The sequence below is a fragment of the Leopardus geoffroyi genome, chromosome B1, assembly GCF_018350155.1.
Source record: "Leopardus geoffroyi isolate Oge1 chromosome B1, O.geoffroyi_Oge1_pat1.0, whole genome shotgun sequence".
Lineage (NCBI taxonomy): Eukaryota > Metazoa > Chordata > Mammalia > Carnivora > Felidae > Leopardus > Leopardus geoffroyi.
This window is the reverse complement of record NC_059327.1, coordinates 39,508,677-39,528,638: the sequence shown is the minus strand read 5'-3', so window position 1 is coordinate 39,528,638 and position 19,962 is coordinate 39,508,677. Positions and strand designations below refer to the sequence as shown.

The 19,962-nt window shown below is 39.4% G+C and overlaps 1 protein-coding gene across 3 annotated transcripts in view; it reads left to right on the top strand.

Moving 5' to 3' along the window:
• The window catches only part of HGSNAT (heparan-alpha-glucosaminide N-acetyltransferase), a 54,540-nt gene that overhangs the window by 14,854 nt on the left and 19,724 nt on the right, over positions 1–19,962 (top strand). Inside the window, exons 2-5 of one of the 3 annotated variants that reach the window (XM_045458498.1) lie at positions 5,867–5,982; positions 15,846–15,982; positions 16,187–16,308; positions 19,388–19,457. In XM_045458498.1, the coding sequence (XP_045314454.1) occupies positions 5,867–5,982; positions 15,846–15,982; positions 16,187–16,308; positions 19,388–19,457 (445 nt within the window). Of the gene's footprint in view, positions 1–5,863; positions 5,983–15,845; positions 15,983–16,186; positions 16,309–19,387; positions 19,458–19,962 lie in introns of all 3 variants that reach the window. The other 2 variants (XM_045458492.1, XM_045458509.1) reach the window with 2 other exon arrangements.

The following is a 19,962-nucleotide window of genomic DNA, read 5'->3' as shown; positions in this document are numbered from 1 at the left end:
TCAGAAATACAAGCAATTATCAGGGAATACTATGAAAAATTATATGCCAACAAACTGGACAACCTGGAAGAAATGGACAAATTCCTAAACACCTACACGCTTCCAAAACCCAATCAGGAGGAAATAGAAAGCTTGAACAGACCCATAACCAGCGAAGAAATCGAATCAGTCATCAAAAATCTCCCAACAAATAAGAGTCCAGGACCAGATGGCTTCCCAGGGGAGTTCTACCAGACGTTTAAATCAGAGATAATACCTATCCTTCTCAAGCTATTCCAAAAAATAGAAAGGGAGGGAAAACTTCCAGACTCATTTTATGAAGCCAGTATTACTTTGATTCCTAAACCAGACAGAGACCCAGTCAAAAAAGAGAACTACAGGCCAATATCCCTGATGAATATGGATGCAAAAATTCTCAATAAGATACTAGCAAATCGAATTCAACAGCATATAAAAAGAATTATTCACCATGATCAAGTGGGATTCATTCCTGGGATGCAGGGCTGGTTCAACATTCGCAAATCAATCAACGTGATACATCACATTAATAAAAGAAAAGAACCATATGATCCTGTCAATCGATGCAGAAAGGCCTTTGACAAAATTCAGCAATGTTTCTTAATAAAAACCCTTGAGAAAGTCGGGATAGAAGGAACATACTTAAAGATCATAAAAGCCATTTATGAAAAGCCCACAGCTAACATCATCCTCAAAGGGGAAAAACTGAGAGCATTTTCCCTGAGTTCAGGAACACGACAGAGATGCCCACTCTCACCGCTGTTGTTTAACATAGTGTTGGAAGTTCTAGCATCAGCAATCAGACAACAAAAGGAAATCAAAGGCATGAAAATTGGCAAAGATGAAGTCAAGCTTTCACTTTTTGCAGATGACATGATACTATACATGGAAAATCCGGTAGCCTCCACCAGAAGTCTGCTAGAACTGATACATGAATTTAGCAAAGTTGCAGGATACAAAATCAATGTACAGAAATCAGGTGCATTCTTATACACTAATAATGAAGCAACAGAAAGACAAATAAAGAAACTGATCCCATTCACAGTTGCACCAAGAAGCATAAAATACCTAGGAATAAATCTAACCAAAGATGTAAAAGATCTGTATGCTGAAAACTATAGAAAGCTTATGAAGGAAATTGAAGAAGATATAAAGAAATGGAAAAACATTCCATGCTCATGGATTGGAAGAATAAATATTGTCAAAATGTCAATACTACCCAAAGCTATCTACACATTCAGTGCAATCGCAATCAAAATTGCACCAGCATTCTTCTCGAAACTAGAACAAGCAATCCTAAAATTCATATGGAACCACAAAAGGCCCCGAATAGACAAAGTAATTTTGAAGAAGACCAAAGCAGGAGGCATCACAATCCCAGACTTTAGCCTCTACTACAAAGCTGTAATCATCAAGACAGCATGGTATTGGCACAAAAACAGACACATAGACCAATGGAATAGAATAGAAACCCCAGAATTAGTCCCACAAATGTATGGCCAACTAATCTTTGACAAAGCAGGAAAGAATATCCAATGGAAAAAAGACAGTCTCTTTAACAAATGGTGCTGGGAGAACTGGACAGCAACATGCAGAAGATTGAAACTAGACCACTTTCTTACACCATTCACAAAAATAAACTCAAAATAGATAAAGGACCTGAATGTGAGACAGGAAACCATCCAAACCCTAGAGGAGAAAGCAGGAAAAGACCTCTCTGACCTCAGCCGCAGCAATTTCTTACTTGACACATCCCCAAAGGCAAGGGAATTAAAAGCAAAAATGAACTACTGGGACCTTATGAAGATAAAAAGCTTCTGCACAGCAAAGGAAACAACCAACAAAAGTAAAAGGCAACCAACGGAATGGGAAAAGATATTTGCAAATGACATATCGGACAAAGGGCTAGTATCCAAAATCTATAAAGAGCTCACCAAACTCCACACCCAAAAAACAAATAACCCAGTGAAGAAATGGGCAGAAAACATGAATAGACACTTCTCTAAAGAAGACATCTGGATGGCCAACAGGCACATGAAAAGATGCTCAGCGTCGCTCCTCATCAGGGAAATACAAATCAAAACCACACTCAGATACCACCTCACGCCAGTCAGAGTGGCTAAAATGAACAAATCAGGAGACTATAGATGCTGGAGAGGATGTGGAGAAACCCGGGAACCCTCTTGCACTGTTGGTGGGAATGCAAATTGGTGCAGCCACTCTGGAAGACAGTGTGGAGGTTCCTCAAAAAATTAAAAATAGACCTACCCTATGACCCAGCAATAGCACTGCTAGGAATTTACCCAAGGGATACAGGAGTACGGATGCATAGGGGCACTTTTACCCCAATGTTTATAGCAGCACTCTCAACAATAGCCAAATTATGGAAAGAGCCTAAATGTCCATCAACTGATGAATGGATAAAGAAATTGTGGTTTATATACACAATGGAGTACTACATGGCAATGAGAAAGAATGAAATATGGCCCTTTGTAGCAACATGGATGGAACTAGAGAGTGTTATGCTAAGTGAAATAAGCCATACAGAGAAAGACAGATACCATATGGTTTCACTCTTATGTGGATCCTGAGAAACTTAACAGAAACCCATGGGGGAGGGGAAGGAAAAAAAAAAAGAGGTTAGAGTGGAAGAGAGCCAAATCATAAGAGACTGTTAAAAACTGAGAACAAACTGAGGGTTGATGGGGGTGGGAGGGTGGGTGATGGGTATTGAGGAAGGCACCTTTTGGGATGAGCACTGGGTGTTGTATGGAAACCAATTTGACAATAAACTTCATATATTGAAAAAAAAATCACAACTAAAATGGAGAGGATTTTGGCAATGCAGAGCAAAAGCTATTTAAAAAGCTGTAAAATTTCGCTCCTGGAAGTTAAGGAATTATGTCGAAAGGAGAACAAGTTAATTTTCAGATGTATGTAGTATCATTTCTTACAACAGGAAAAAAGAGGAAATGGGAAGAAATCGGAAATGAAGTTACATGAAAAAAGAAGAAACAACCAAAAAATATTCATATGTTCATAACCCTAATGAAGCCCTGTGTTGGTTAGATGTGGCCTGGACATTGTAATTATCATGTGTTGAATACCTGCTTTGTTTCGGATTCTGTGGCAACACATTACATGTCTTATTAACTTTAGCCTTCCCAGCAGTACTGTGAAGGACATGCTGTTACAAGTGTGGTTTTTATCAAGAAATGTATGTATTTGGTTTTTATCTTGCACAGGGGCTTCTAAAACACTTGCAATTTCCTCGGTGGAGAGAGCTGCCAAAGTGTCCCTTGTTATGTTGATTAGGTGACCTTTGGCCTCTACCGAAGGGTGGGACTGGTGACCTGGAGAACCCACCCTGTGATTTGAATGTTGGAACCCTCAGTCCCACAGCCAGCATCTGGGGAAGGGAGAGGGGCTGGAGGTTGAATCAGTCATAAATGACCAATGGTTTAATCAATTGCCTTGGTAATGAAGTCTCCATAGAAACTCAAAGGATGGGGTTCAGAGAGCTTCTGGGTTGGTGAACACTTGGAGATTTGGGGAGAGTGGCAGCCTGGGAGAGGACATGGGAGCTCCACACCCTTTCCCTGTGTCTTGCCTTGTGCATCTCTGCCATCTGGCTGTTCCTCAGTTATACCCTCTTATAATACACCAGCAATCTAGTAGTAAAATGTTTCTCTGAGTTCTGTGAGCTGCTCTAGTAAATTAATCAAATGTGAGAAGGGGGCCTTGGGAACCTCCAATCCATAGCTGGTCGGTCTGAAGCACAGGTGGTACCTTGTGCTGGTGACTGACATCTGAAGGGAGAGTCAGTCTTGTGGGACTGAGCCCCTATCTGTGGCATCTGACACTGTCTCCAGGTACATAGTGTCAGAATTGAGTTGAATTGTAGGACACCCAGCTGGTGTCTGAGAATTGCTTGGTAGTGTGGGAACCTTCACCCAACAATGGAAATTGAGTGTAGAACCTTTGGACTCTTTTTTTTTTTTTTTTTCCAACGTTTATTTATCTTTGGGACAGAGAGAGACAGAGCATGAACGGGGGAGGGGCAGAGAGAGAGGGAGACACAGAATCGGAAACAGGCTCCAGGCTCTGAGCCATCAGCCCAGAGCCTGATGCGGGGCTCGAACTCACGGACCGCGAGATCGTGACCTGGCTGAAGTCAGACGCTTAACCGACTGCGCCACCCAGGCGCCCCTGGACTCTTAATTTATTGATGAGGAAGCTGAAACAGGGTGTGATTCAAATTCCAGTTGGTCTAACTTGGAGTCCAGACACTTAACCCACCATGTTACACCCTTGGTCCCAAACACTGCTTCCACTAGAAGACACTCTTCAGAAGGAAAGGACAGAAAAAGTGAGTATAACTTTCTTTAGTGTAGAGGGGGGACAACTTTCAATAGATTATTAAGAGTGATATATTGTGGGTTTTGTATTTACCAAGAGCTAACTAAATAAGGGTACATTAGGGTAAACCTTAAAATGAGGGATTTAGGGGCATCTGGGTGGCTCAGTTAGTTTTCTGACTCTGACTGTTGATTTCAGCTCAGGTCATGATCTCATGGTTCTTGAGCCCATGTTGGGCTCTGTGCTGACAGAGTAGAGCCTGCTTGGGATTGTCTCTCCCCCTCTCTCTGCCCCTCCCCTGCTTGTGTGTGCACACACTCTCTCTAAATAAATATCTTTTAAAAATAATAAAATGAGGGATTTAGGCTGGCTACAGTGAAAAATTTCCTGAATTAACCATTCACATGAGTTCCTGGGGAGCCCTAAAATAAGCTTTCATATTACAAAATAAAAGAGGCTAGATTATTATCTTTCTCATTGTGTTATTAAATAGTTTCTCTTTCTCTCTCTCTCTTTTTTTTTTTTTTTGGCCTAGAAGCTAGAGGGCAAATTAATTTCTCTTTTGTACCATATAATAGTATAAATGAGGAGGTTGGTCTAAATGAAACATTTTGCTTTCACTTTAACCAATAATAGTTCTCTTTGTTTGCCTACCATATTGGCAGGTGTAAATGTAGAATGTGCATCGTCTTTAGATTGTCCTAAGAGCATCTAGTAAAGTGGTAAGCTCTAAGCTTAGGGACTCTGGAGTGGTGGGACTTCTCCCTTCAGACTGAGGCTCATCTTGTCTTCTGCTGGAGGCCAGAAGGAGATTCAGAAGTCCAAACCAAAGTGTTAGAAGGCAGAGCATCTCAAACTTTAAAGGGCATGCAAATCCCCACAGAGCCTTGCTCACCCGGTGTCCTGACTTCTCCCGAGCTGCACTCGTAGGGGGGTGGGATTAACATGATTGAAGAAAGTTTGGACTTTGGAATCACACAAATTGATTGGGTTCACACAGTGATTTTGCAGAACCCTGGCCATGCACAATTATCTAATGCTTGTGAGCCTCCATTTTTTCATGTGCTAAATGGAGAAAATACCCAGATTGTGAGGTTGACATATTGTCAAATGGAAGATATGTGAAACTAGTAAATTCAGGGCCTGCCACACCTTAGCACGTGATGAATGTAAGGTCCTACGTAGTCCAGGTACACACAGGACGTGAATGATGTTAACCAAATTCTGTTTTATAGTAGAGGCACATGTACAAAAGGGCAACTCTGTGTGTGTGTGTGTGTGCGCACGTGCGCACGTGTTCAGGCACGCATGTGTGTGCAAGCACAGTTATGTGTTCACAGAGTAAGGAATGAGACACCCTAGAACCTTAGAGGGCAGGCATTCGAGAAGCACTCCTGTGAAGTTTACACAAGTGCACTTTATCTCTTATGTAGTCTTTCAGATGCTTTGTTTTTCTGCTTTTTAAAACTTTTTTTCTAATTCTTAGCAGACTTAGATAAAAAAAGGCATGTAGAGCTGAAGATGGACCAAGCGTTGCTGCTCATCCATAATGAACTACATGGAACAAACCTGACTGTCTACTGGAATTCTGAACGCTGTTATCATGTAGGTATTATGTTCATGCTCACAGTTTTGTTTGCTTTGGGCTGTTTGATATGATCCTCAGTGCTCTCACAGTTGTTTTCTTGTTAACTTCAGTTCTATAGGTAAGGAAACATACAGGCTGTATACCAGAAGATGTATAATCAGGGAGAATGTCTAGCAGTGAACAATGCCAGTCTCTTAACTTTCCCCCCACCCATCTTTTGAAAACTCAGTTCTCAGTGATGAGAAAAAGGGATAGACCATATTTTATTTTACTCCTCTAACACATAACCCTCTTGTTGGACCAGAGAAGAAAGGAGTGGGACACCTGGGTATTCTTCAGGGGCAAAGGTCGTGAGGACAATGGGGAAGCTCAGGTTGAGGCATGGCAGTTATTCCAGGGATCTGCCCTCCTGATGATAAAGGATTTATTTTTATTAAGTTCTTTATTTTAATTCCAGTACAGTTAACATACAGTATTATATTAGTTTCAAGTGTACGATATAGTGATTCAACAGTTCTGTACATTGCTTAGTGCTTATCAAGATCTGTGTATTCTTTTAAAAAAATTTTTTTTAATGTTTATTTATTTTTGAGAGAACGAGAAGAGAGAAGTTTTGAGAGACTAGCAGGGAAGGGGCAGACAGAGAAGGAGACAGAGAATCTGAAGCAGGCTCTGCGCTGTCAGTTGAAAGCCTGACATGGGGCTCGAACCCGTGAACCGAGAGATCGTGACCTGAGCTGAAGTTGGACACTCAACTGACTGACCCACCCAGGTGCCCCAAGATCAGTGTACTCTTATCCCTTCATCTATTTCACCCATCTCCCACCCACCTCCCCTCTGATAACCATCAGTTTGTTCTCTATGGTTAAGAGTCTGTTTCTTGGTTTGTCAATCTCTCCTTTTTTTTTTTTCAATTGTTGATAAAGGGTTTATTTTATCTCAAGGTATAATTACTAGACCTTGCTGCTTTTTAAGTACAAGACTGTTCTTCCAGGTACAATAAAATCATCTTCATTTCCAAATTGAGCACTTCAGTGTACCACCTTCAGAGGAGGAATTTTAATGTACAGATTTTCCTCCCATGGATTGCATCCCCCTGTAAATTGAAAATACTTTAAGACAAAAATGCATTGAATACACGTAACTTACTGAACATCATAGTGTAGTCCAGCCTTCCTCACACATGCTCAGAGCACTTACACTAGCCCACAGCTTCTCATTCACTGACCCCCAGGGTTGCATGGCTGACTGGGCTTTGTTTTGCTGCTGCTGACTTCCATCATGACAGAGGGTCCTACTGCATAGTGCTAGCCCAGGAAAAGATGAAAATTCAAAATTCCAAGTACAGTTTCTACTGAATGCATATTGCTTTCATACTATGATGAAGTTGAATAACCATAAATCGAACTACAGTCAGAGACTGTTTAGGGACCTGTTTACCATAAATAGCTTTTAAAAAACAAACAAAAAAATGCCCAGTGTGCATACCAGCTGAAGAGGTGATGGATGGTCCCCCCTCTGTATGATTAAACTCACTGAGAGCTCTACAAAGTTATATGAAGCAAAGAAAATGTATAGTGTTAAAAAATATATATAGCAAAGACAAAGGAAAGCTTTATCAGTCTATGGGAAGGACCTAAAAGAAACTTGAAAAAAATATCAATAATAGCTGAATTTCAAAGCCACAAGAATCGTAGATAATTCAGAGAATGAGCAAAATGTCTTCTAAACAGACAATAAAGGCCTAAAATTTACAGAAAAACAATGTGAGGGGGAAAAAAAGAGTGCATTGCCAGGGTATTAGCCATAGGACAACTAAAGCATCTTTAGAATAAAAACAGTAGAATAACTGATACAAAACAGTGATGCTGGTGACAGTAAAGAATCAAAAAACAGAATTAGCTACCTGAGACCAGCTCGGGGAAAAAAACTGCTAATTTATTTACAAGAGCGTGGAGATAATTTTGTTTTAGGAAAATGTGTAAAGGGGTGGTAGAGTGTTCATTGAAACATAGTTGTAGAAAATGTCCCATAATTCCAGAGAAGACTTTATAGTCTGGAAATTGGAAAGACACTTTATGAGCCTGTAATGGTTAACCAGAAAATAGAATTGAGACATAACCTGTTTTAAATTTGGAACATTAATGATAATTTTTAAATCTTTAAGCAAATATAGAAATACATATTCAAAGGAATGCAAATTTTAATAATTTGTTCCATAAGCCAGATAATAAATACCTGGGAATGGTGGGCTTACCAGTTGAAGATATGTCCTCAAGATAAGTTATCTGGCTAAATGAGAATTTCCTTTCCTTAAAGTAGAAACACTTAAGAGACATACACATTAAAAAACACATAAACATTAAAAAAAAGTGTCGAGTAGATTTCATAGCTTCAAGACAGCTAAAGATCCCATGTGTCAGCAGGTGATTTGTGTGTGTGTGTGCTTTAAAAGAGAACAAAAATGGGAAGAAGGTTAGTATTGTAATGTTAAATATGAGTAATTATTATAGTTGACTTAAAGTAAGGTGTAAATGACAAAAAAAGAAAACAAAAATTGTTTTTTAGCATCATAAACAGTATTCCTCAGCAGATCTGGAGGTGGTGAGAAGGGAGAAGCAGTGAGTGGGAGACAGAAATCCTGGGGTTTCATTGCAGTGAAGGAATCCAAAGTGGTGATCTGTTACTTTTGACTGTTAATTATTTTCAGACGTAAATTAGTATAAGCAAGGCCATTTAGTTTTCTTTTTTTCCCTTAGGTAGATATGTTCTAAGTATGATAAATATAATAATGTTACTGTATCTTTAAAATATTATTAAAAAAGAAGAATATACAGGGGCGTCTGGGTGGCTCAGTTGGTTCAGCAACTGACTTCAGCTCAGGTCATAATCTCATGGCTTGTGAGTTCAAGCCCTGAATTGGGCTCTGTGGTGACAGCTCAGAGCCTAGAGCCTGCTTTGGATTCTGTGTCTCCCTCTCTCTCTCTCTGCCCCTCCCCTGCTCACACTCTGTGTCTCTCTCTCTCAAAAAATAAATAAACATTAAAAAAAAAAAAAAGGAACAACATCAGAATCATAGGGGTCCCAGAAGATGAAGAGAGAGAAAAAGGGGTAGAAGGGTTATGTGAGCAAATAATAGCAGAAAACGTTCCTGACTTGGGGAAAGATACAGGCATCAAAACCCAGGAAGCACAGAGGACTCCCATTAGATTTAACAAAAATCAACCATCGACAAGGCATATCATAGTCAAATTCACAAAATACTCAGGCAAGTAGAGAATCATGAAAGCAGCAAGGGAAAAAAAAGTCCTTAACCTACAAGGAAACACAGAAGCAGACCTATTTGCAGCAGACCAGGTTTGCAGCAGACCTATCTACAGAAACTTGGCAGGCCAGAAAGGAGTGGCAGGATATATTCAATGTACTGAATTAGAAAAATATGCAAACAAGAATTCTTTATCCAGCAAGGCTGTCATTAAAAATAGAAGGAGAGATTAAAAGTTTCCCAGACAAACACAAATTAAAGGAGTTTGTCACCACTAAACCAGACCTGCAAGAAATTTTAAGGGGGACTCTCTGAGGGGATAAAAGACAAAAAAAAAAAAAAAAAAAAAAAAAGACCAAAATCAACAAAGACTAGAAAGGACCAGAGAACACCACCAGAAACTCCCAACTCTACAAGAAACATAATGGCAATAAATTCATATCTTTCAGTAGTCACTTTAAATGTCAGTGGACTAAATGCTCCAATCAAAAGACATAGGGTAATAGAATGGATAAGAAAACAAGATCCATCTATATGCTGTTTACAAGAGACCCACTTTAGACCTAAAGACACCTTCAGATTGAAAGTAAAGGGATGGAGAACCATCTATCATGTTAATGGTCAACAAAAGAAAGCAGGAGTAGCCATACTTACATCAGACAATCTAGACTTTAAAATAAAGACTGTAACAAGAGATGAAGAAGGACATTATATCATAATTAAGGGGTCTATCCATCAGGAAGACTTAACAATTGTAAACATTTATGTGCCAAATGTGGAATCACCCAAATATATAAATCAATTAATCACAGACATAAAGAAACTCATTGATAATAATACCATAATAGTAGGGGACTTCAACACCCTACTCACAGCAATGGACAGATCATCTAAACAGAAAATCAACAAGGAAACAATGGCTTTGAATGACACACTGGACCAGATGGACTTAACAGATATATTCAGAACATTTCATCCTAAAGCAGCAGAATACACATTCTTCTCCAGTGCACATGGAATGTTTTCCAGAATAGGTCATTACTGGGACATAAATCAGCGCTCAACAAGTACAAAAAGATAGAGATCATACTGTGCATATTTTCAGACCACAACGTTATGAAACTTGAAATCAACCACAAGAAAAAATTTGGAAAGGTAACACATACTTGGAGACTAAAGAAAGTCTTACTAAAGAATGGATGGGCTAACCAAGATGTTAAAGAGGAAATTAAAAAGTACTTGGAAGCCAATGGAAATGATAACACCACAGCCTAAAACCTCTGGGATGCAGCAAAGGCGGTCATAAGAGGAAAGTATATAGCAATCCATGCCTTCCTAAAGAAGGAAGATAGGTCTCAGATACATCAACCTAACCTTACACCTTAAAGAGCTGGAAAAAGAACAGCAAATAAAACCCCAAACCAGCAGCAAACAGGAAATAATAAAGATTAGAGCAGAAATCAATGCTATTGAAACCAAACAACAACAACAACAACAACAACAACAAAACAGTAGAACAGATCAATAAAACCAGAAGCTGGTTCTTTGCAAGAATTAACAAAATTGATAAACCACTAGCCAGTTTTACCAAAAAGAAAAAGGAAAGGACCCAAATACATAAAATCAAGAATGAAAGAGGAGAGATCACAACCAACACAGCAGAAATACAAACAATAATGAGAGAATATTATGAGCAATTACACACCAATAAAATGGGCAATCTGGAAGAAATGGACAAATTCCTAGAAACATATAAACTACCAAAACTGAGACAGGAAGAAATAGAAAATTTGAACAGACCCATAGCCAGTAAAGAAATTGAATTAGTAATCAAAAGTCTCCCAACAAACAAGAGTCCAGGGCCAGATGGCTTTCCAGGGGAATTCTACCAAACATTTAAGGAAGAGTTAACACCTATTCTCTTGGAGCTTTTCCAAAAAAATAGAAGTGGAAGGAAAACTTCCAAACTCTTTCTATGAAGCCAGCATTACCTTGATTCCAAAACCAAAGACCCCACTAAAAAGGAGAACTGTAGACCAGTTTCCCTGATGAACATGGATGCAAAAATTCTCAACAAGATATTAGCCAACCATACCCAACAATACATTAAAAAAAATTATTCTCCATGACCAAGTGGGATTTATACCTGGAACACAGGGCTGGTTCAATATCTGCAAAACAGTCAATGTGAATCACATTGATTGATTTTCACATCAATAAAAGAAAGGACAAGAGCCACACGATCCTCTCAATAGATGCAGAAAAAGCATTTGACAAAATACAGCATCCTTTCTTGATAAAAACCCTCAAGAAAGTAGGAATAGAAGGATCATACCTCGAGATCATAAAAGCCATATATGAAGGACCCAACGCTAATATTATCCTCAATGGGGAAAAACTGAGAGCTCTCCTCTAAGGTCAGGAACAAGATAGGGATGTCCACTCTCACCACTGTTATTTAACGTGGTATTGGAAGTTTTAGTCTCTGTAATCAGACAATACAAGGAAATAAAAGGGATCCAAATTGGCCAGGAGGAGGTCAAACTTTCACTCTTTGCAGATGACATGATACTGTATATGGAAAACCCAAAAGATTACACCAAAAAACTGCTAGAACTGATCCATGAATTCAGCAAAGTTGCAGGATATAAAATCAATGCACAGAAATCAGTTGCATTCTTATACATCAACAGTGAAGCAACAGAAAGAGACATCAAGGAATCGATCCCATTTACAGTAGCACCAAAAACCATAAAATACCTAGGAATAAATCTAACCAAAGAGGTGAAAAATCTATACACTGAAAACTATAGAAAGCTTATGAAAGAAATTGAAGACACAAAAAAATGGAAAAAGATTCCATGCTCCTGGATAGGAAAAACAAATATTGTTCAAATGTCAATACTACCCAAAGCACTCTACATATTCAATGAAATAACTATCAAAATAACACCAGCATTCTTCACAGAGCTAGAACAAACAATCCTAAAATTTGTATGAAACCAGAAAAGACCCCAAATAGCCAAAGGAGTCTTGAAAAAGAAAACCAAATCAAGAGGCATCACAATCCCGGACTTCAAGCTGTGTTTGTTACAAAGCTGTAATCATCAAGACAGTATGGTACTGGCACAAAAACAGACACTCAGGTCAATGGAACAGAATAGAGCACTCAGGAATGGACCCACAAACGAATGGCCAACTAATCTTTGACAGAGCAGGAAAGAATATCCAATGGAATCAAGACAGTCTCTTCAGCAAGTGGTGCTGGGAAAACTGGACAGCGACATGCAGAAGAATGAACCTGGACCACTTTCTTACACCATACACAAAAATAAACTCAAAATGGATGAAAGACCTCAATGTAAGACAGGAAGCCATCAAAATCCTCAAGGAGAAAGCAGGCAAAAACCTCTTTGACCTCGGCCGTAGCAACTTCTTACTCAACACGTCTCTCTCTGGACGCAAGGGAAACAAAAGCAAACATGAACTATTGGGACCTCATCAAAATAAAAAGCTTCTGCACACTGAAGGAAATAAGCAGCAAAACTAAAAGGCAACTGACAGAATGGGAGAAGCTATTTGCAAATGACATATCAGATAAAGTGTTAGTATACAAAATTTATTTTTTTTTTCAACGTTTATTTATTTTTGGGACAGAGAGAGACAGAGCATGAACAGGGGAGGGGCAGAGAGAGAGGGAGACACAGAATCGGAAACAGGCTCCAGGCTCTGAGCCATCAGCCCAGAGCCCGACGCGGGGCTGGAACTCACGGACCGCGAGATCGTGACCTGGCTGAAGTCGGACACTTAACCGACTGCGCCACCCAGGCGCCCCAGTATACAAAATTTATAAAGAACTTATCAAACTCCCCACCCAAAAAACAGAATCCAGTGAAGAAATGGGCAAAAGACATGAATAGACCCTTCCCCAAAGAAGACATCCAGATGGCCAACCGACACATGAGAAAACACTCAACATCACTCATCAGGGAAATACAAATCAAACCCACAATGAGATACCACCTCACTCCTGTCAAAAGGGTTGACATTATCAACTTAGGCAACGATAGATGTTGGGAAGGATGCAGAGAAAGAGGATCTCTTTTGTACTGCTGGTGGGAATGCAAACTTGTGCAGCCACTCTGGAAAACAGTATGGAGGTTCCTCAAAAAATTAAAAATAGAACTACCCTACGACCCAGCAATTGCACTACTAGGTGTTTATCCAAGGGATACAGGTATGCTGTTTCAGAGGGGCACATGCACCCCAATGTTTATAGCAGCACTATCAACAATAGCCAAAGTATGGAAAGAGCCCAAATGCCCATCGATGGATTCATGGATAAAGAAGAAGTGGCATATGTATACAATGGAGTATTACTCAGCAATCAAAAAGAATGAAATCTTGCCATTTGCAACTACCTGGATGGAACTAGCTGTTATTATGCTAAGCAAAATTAGTCAGAGAAAGACAAATATCATATGACTTCACTCATATGAGGACTTTAAGAGACAAAACAGATGAACATAAGGGAAGAGAAGCAAAAATAATATAAAACAGGGAGAGGGACAAAACATAAGAGACTCTTAAATATAGGGACAAACAGAGGGTTACTGGAGGGGGTGTGTGAGGGGGGATGGGCTAAATGGGTAAGGGGCGTTAAGAAATAAACTCCTGAAGGGGCGCCTGGGTGGCGCAGTCGGTTAAGCGTCCGACTTCAGCCAGGTCACGATCTCGCGGTCCGTGAGTTCGAGCCCCGCGTCAGGCTCTGGGCTGATGGCTCGGAGCCTGGAGCCTGTTTCCGATTCTGTGTCTCCCTCTCTCTCTGCCCCTCCCCCGTTCATGCTCTGTCTCTCTCTGTCCCAAAATTAAATTAAAAAAAAAAAAAAAAAAAAAGAAATAAACTCCTGAAATCATTGTTGCACTATATGCTGACTAACTTGGTCGTAAAATAAAAAAATAAATAAAATGGTAAAAAAAAGAAGCATAAAAGAATATTGAATTATTTAATAATATAATGTAATCTTAATGCTGTGATGTCATAAATATTTGGTACCTGAACAAAAAGAAAGATTTTTAAATCTTGGTAAGGCTAATGAGGAACTAATATATTGTAATTTTTCTTATTTGACTACTGTTTGGGCACATACGAAAAGAACCATTAAAATGATTATTTTTTATCCAATAATGTAATTTTTGGAAATTTATTTTAGGGAAAGAATTTAAAGGAATAAGAATATCATGTGTAGGAATGCCTGGGTGACTCAGTTGGTTAAGTGTCCAACTCTTGATGTCCACCCAGGTCATGATCTCATGGTTCATAAGATGGAGCCTTGAGTCAGGCTTCACACTGACAGTGCAGAGCTTGTTTGGGATTCTCTCTGCCCCTCACCTGCATGTACATGTGCATGCACATGCTCTCTCTCTCTCAAAATAAATCAATTTAAAAAAAAAAAAGCACAGGGACGCCTGGGTGGCTTAGTCAGTTGAGCATCCGACTTCAGCTCAGGTCATGATCTCGCCATTCATGAGTTCGAGCCCCACGTCGGGCTCTGTGCTGACAGCTCAGGGCCTGGAGCCTGCTTCAGATTCTGTGTCTCCTCTTCTCTCTGCCCCTCCCCTGCTCATGCTCTGCCTCTCTCTGTCTCTCAATAATAAATAAATGTTAAAAAAAATTTTTAAAAAAGCACATCATGTACAGATCTTTAGAAGCAATATATTATATAAATTATAAAATGTAATTACATATACTGTATGTTTATCTTTTTTTTTTAATATTTATGTATTTATTTTGGGAGAGAAAGAGCATGAACGGGGAAGGTATGGGCAGAGAGAGAATCCCAAGCAGCTCCATGTTGTAAGCTCAGAGCCCAACATGGGGCTTGATCTCATGAAGCCTGTGAGATCATGACCTGAGCCGAAATCAGGAGTTGGTTGCTTAACTCAATGAGTTCCCCAGATGCCCCTATATTTATCTTTCAGAACATAATTTATATTAATTACACATAAGAAGATTAAAAAAGTTTTGAAAGCAGCCTAAATACATTTTTAGTATGTGATGGACTATAAATCAATCACTAAAAATTTTAAATATGCAAATTAGGTAGAATGATGGAAATTTACTCATTAAACAATATGTAACACAATGGAATGCAAGGCAATATATGCTCTATTTATTAAATGTATGAAAAATCTACCCATGAGTAAAGATTGTATGGCAACACATAGTTATATAGGCAAATTTTATCTAAATTATTGGAATTTAAAATTTTTTTTGTAAGTATGAAGGAAAATGGGTGCCTGGTTGGCTTAGTCACTTAAAGCATCCAACTCTTGGTTTCGACTCAGGTCATGACCTCGTGGTTTCGTGGTTTTGAGCCCCACATTGGGCTGACAGCATGGAACCTGGTTGGGATTATCTGTCTCCCTGTCTCTCTGCCCCTCCCCCTCTTGTGCTGTCTCTGTGTCTCTCAAAAATAAACAAACTTAAAAAAAAAAATTACAAGTATGAAGAAAAAGTCACCTCAGGATTTCAGATGGGTGGGTGTTCATGTGCTCCAACAGCCACCTGACTTTCAAACACCTCTCACAGTGGCTTGTGTTTCTGTTTTACAGTGCTCATTTCAGGTTCTAGTAAATGTTTCCTGGAGTGGAAAACCTGGGAAGCCTAGCACTGCGGCGGTTGCTGTGAGCACCCAGCATGGATCTATCCTGCAACTTAATGACACTGTGGAAGAGAAGGAAGTTTGTAGGTTCGTATCTGCTTTAATGTGATCTGCTGACACCTGCATTTTCTATTTTTTCATCTCTATTTGGTTTTCAGCTTTTCCTTCCTTCAAAATACAGTATTTTTAAATATCTTTCCTGGTCTGTCACTCTGCCTTGATGACGTTACCATAATCCACTCCTTATTTCCTAATCTAACCATTTTTCTTAAATTTACCAAATTTTTGTAGGCTGGAATATAAATTTGGAGAATTTGGAAACTATTCACTCTTGGTAAAGCACGTCCATAATGGAGTCAATGAAATTGCTTGTGACGTAGTTGTCAATAAGAATCCAATTGACAGTAACCTTCGTACGTATATGCTGTTTGTTAATTTTTTAAAATTTGTATTTCAAAGATTTTAGTTTTTGAGTACTGCTTGTGACACTTTGTGTACTTTAAAACCTGAATTATAGGTTATCTGTCTTACTTAGTTATTTATAATGTATTTATTGTATTTATTTATATTTATTGTACAGTTGTATTATAAGTACATTATATTTATTGTATACTTATGATGTATTTATTGTATCGTTAGTGTATGCTAAGAAAATTATGTGATATTTAAGAAAATTATATGACCAACATATTCTCATAGGTGTTATTTAGTTTAGTTATGAAGCATAAATAACCAAAAAAAAGTTAATGCAATGGGAACAAACTGGAAATAGGGAAAATGACTGTCAAGTATCTTCCTTGTTTTGGGATATAGGGCACAGTATTCTCTGTATGTGTCTTACATGGACCATCCAGAAGTCCCTTAGATTAAGGAGGGACTGTTCATTCTCTAATAACTCCACTGAAGAAAAATCTGTCAGTCTGAGCCCCCATTAGATAATATAATAACCCCCAGGAGCATTAATAAGTACTTGTCTACAGTGAAGCTTTTGAAGACCATAGGGTCAGGTCAAAAGAATGTAAGAGCCCCCCCAAAAAGAATGAAAGGACCAACATGGGACAGTTGACGCATTAAAAAGAATAAGGAATGTCATTGATGGAAACACATTGTATGTACAAAAACCAAAGTTTGTTATGAAAAAAAAGAACAAAGCTGAGGGTGCCTGGGTGGCTCAGTCGGTTAAGTATCCTACTCTTGGTTTCAGCTCAGGTCATGATCTAATCGTTCATGAGATTAAGCCCCAAGTTGGGTGGCTATGTGCTGACAGCATGGAACCTGCTTGGGACTCTCTCTCTCTCTCTCTCTCTCTCTCTCTCTCTCTCTCTCTCTCTCCCCCCCCTCCCCTACGCACTCTCTCTCTCTCAAAATAAATAAGTTAATTTAAAAACAACAACAACCAAAAAACAAAGCCCCTTCCCTACACAAAAACAATACTTTGGTTGCCTTCGGAGATAACAAGGACCACCTGATGTTAACTGGAGTGACTTAAAATTATCAATTGAAAGGAAGGATCTAAGCATTTATCCTGCCTTTCCCGTTTTTGTTTGTTTGTTTTGTTTTGTTTTTGTTTTGTTTTTATTTTAGAGCAGGGGAAAGGGGGCAGAGGGAGAGAGAGAAAGAATTATAAGCAAGCTTCTTGCTCAGCACAGAGCCTGATGCATGGCTCAATCCCACAACCCTGGGATCATGACCCAAGCCAAAATCAAGTCAGATGCTCAACCGACTGAGCCACCAAGGCATCCCATGCCTTTCCTGTTTTAATTGTATTTTAGGATAACTATGTAGTCTGAGATGATGAGGGTAAATTCTTTAGCGAATAATTCCAGCTAATGCATGTGACAGAATGGCAGAATATATGGTAATCCTTAATGAAGGAATTGATGTACACAAAAGTCATGAGTGGATGAAACCATCACATGAAAGGGGAACTTGAGGCTTCCCCCAGCTGACACATGCATTGGGCACATGGGCATTTGCAGCAGGTGCTCCTGATGTGGTGCAGTGGGAAAGACACAGCTCCATCTGTGAAGCATTCTTGCCAAAAAAAGTTGAACTTTTTTTAGTCAAGTCTTTACAGCTAATTTCCCCTTTATAGAACCTTTGGAGGATAGAAGAACAAGTCCAGTGACACCATGAGGAAATATACTGGCAGATCTAGAAAAGGAGACGTACTAATAGACGACTTATTTCAAACAGGTCAATGGCTACTTATGATTAGCCATAACATAAGCTGACTGAAGAGCCACAGCAAGCAAATACAAAATGGGAACCATGTTTGGGTCCTGATCTGAACACAGTAACTACAAAAAACCTTTTTGAGATAACTAGAGAAATTGGAATATGGTCGCAGTGTTAGCCAGAGAATTGTTAATGACGTTGTGATTATATAACAAAGGGTCCATTTTTAAGAAACTTTTAATTTTGAAGTAATTTTAGAAACATTGCAAAAAGGAGTTCCCATTTACTTTTCTCCTAGCTTCCCCTAAACTATGTAATCATAGTACAGTTATCCCATATATACGATCGAAACAAGGACGTTAACATCGGTATAGTGCTATTAACTGATGTATAGGCTTTTCAGATTTCTCCAGTTGTCCCTTCTAAGGCTCCCCCCTTTTGGTCCAGGATGCAGTTCAGGATCCCACAGCCCATTTAGTTGTTGGGTCTCTGCAGCCTTTTTTTTCTTTCATGATCTTGACACTTTTGAAGAGGACTGATCAGTTATTTTGTTATTTGCACTTGCTTGCAAAGTGCAACATGTTTTCTCTTAACTAGGTAGAGGGCATGCATTTTTGGTAGATTACTACAGAAGCCTTCTCAGTGTGCCATGTCAGGAGTTGCATGATGCTGACATGTCTTTTATGAGGTCTGTGCTTTAGAGATACATATGGAAGATGGATGGAGGAGATGACATGATGTCTGGGATTTGCTTAAAAATACTATAGGCAAGGGGTGCTTCTGGGTGGCTCAGTCGGTTAAGTGTTTGGCTCTTGATTTCGGCTTAGGTCATGATCTCACGGTTCGTGGGATCAAGCCCCACATCGGGCTCTGAGCTGACAGTGTGGAGCCTGCTTGGGATTCTCTCTCCCCACCTCTTTGTCCCTCCCCCACTCATGCTCTCTCTCTCAAAATAAATAAATAAATAAAAAGCAGAGGGAGAGTAGCAGTAGATGAAGCAAGAGTGACAGTATGTTGATAATACTAGATAATACTACGCATCTAGGGATGCGTATATGTGGGCGTATTATACAAATCTCTGTTCTTTTGTAGATGTTTTATATTTTTCATAATGAAAATTAGCATTCCCCTAATGATGAGTGTTCTCAATTGTTTATAGGAATATAGGAAAGTTAGCATGAGAATATAGGCTTTTCCCTCACTTGTTTCCATTTTTGTTCACTTTTTTGACTTACAGATGAAATGTAGTGACGTGACAGCTTCGATGCTTATGATGACGTTTTGGTGATACCGTGTTTTCTTTGATTTTTCTAGCTGTGTGTGTCGCTTTCCTTATTGGTGTGGCATTCATCATTGCAGTCTCATTTCTCAGGTTTTTACTGAGGTAAGCAGATGTTAGGGGAGGACACAGTTGGGGGGAGTAGAATATAGAAAAAGGATATTCAGGATAGTTTGACTCTTTAAATGACTGTTATTCTTTGATTAAATGAATGCTTATGTGTCCTCCATGGCCAGTCCAGTCAGTCCTGGGTATTAGGGACCATTGTAGAATAAGCGATGGTCCCTGACTTCAGGGAAATGATAACTAGTTTGAATGGATCTTTGCCTTCAATCCTCCCAAATGGCTAAAAGTTAGAAGAAAATGCTTGAGAAGGCATTATTTCCAGAAAGAATCTCGCAGCTTGCTTTTGTAGTGAGTGGGAGAAGCCTGGGCTGATTTCAGGAAGCGGCTGCCCCACTGTGTTCTTCGTCCCCCTCTCTGGCTCTGAGCTCGAGGCCGCCCTCTGGGCCAGCATCCCAACTCCTGCCAGCTGGGCATCCAGCGCAGAGATGGAAGATGGGGGGCTGGACCTTTACACCTCGGCATGGACTCGCTTTGCCCTGGTTAG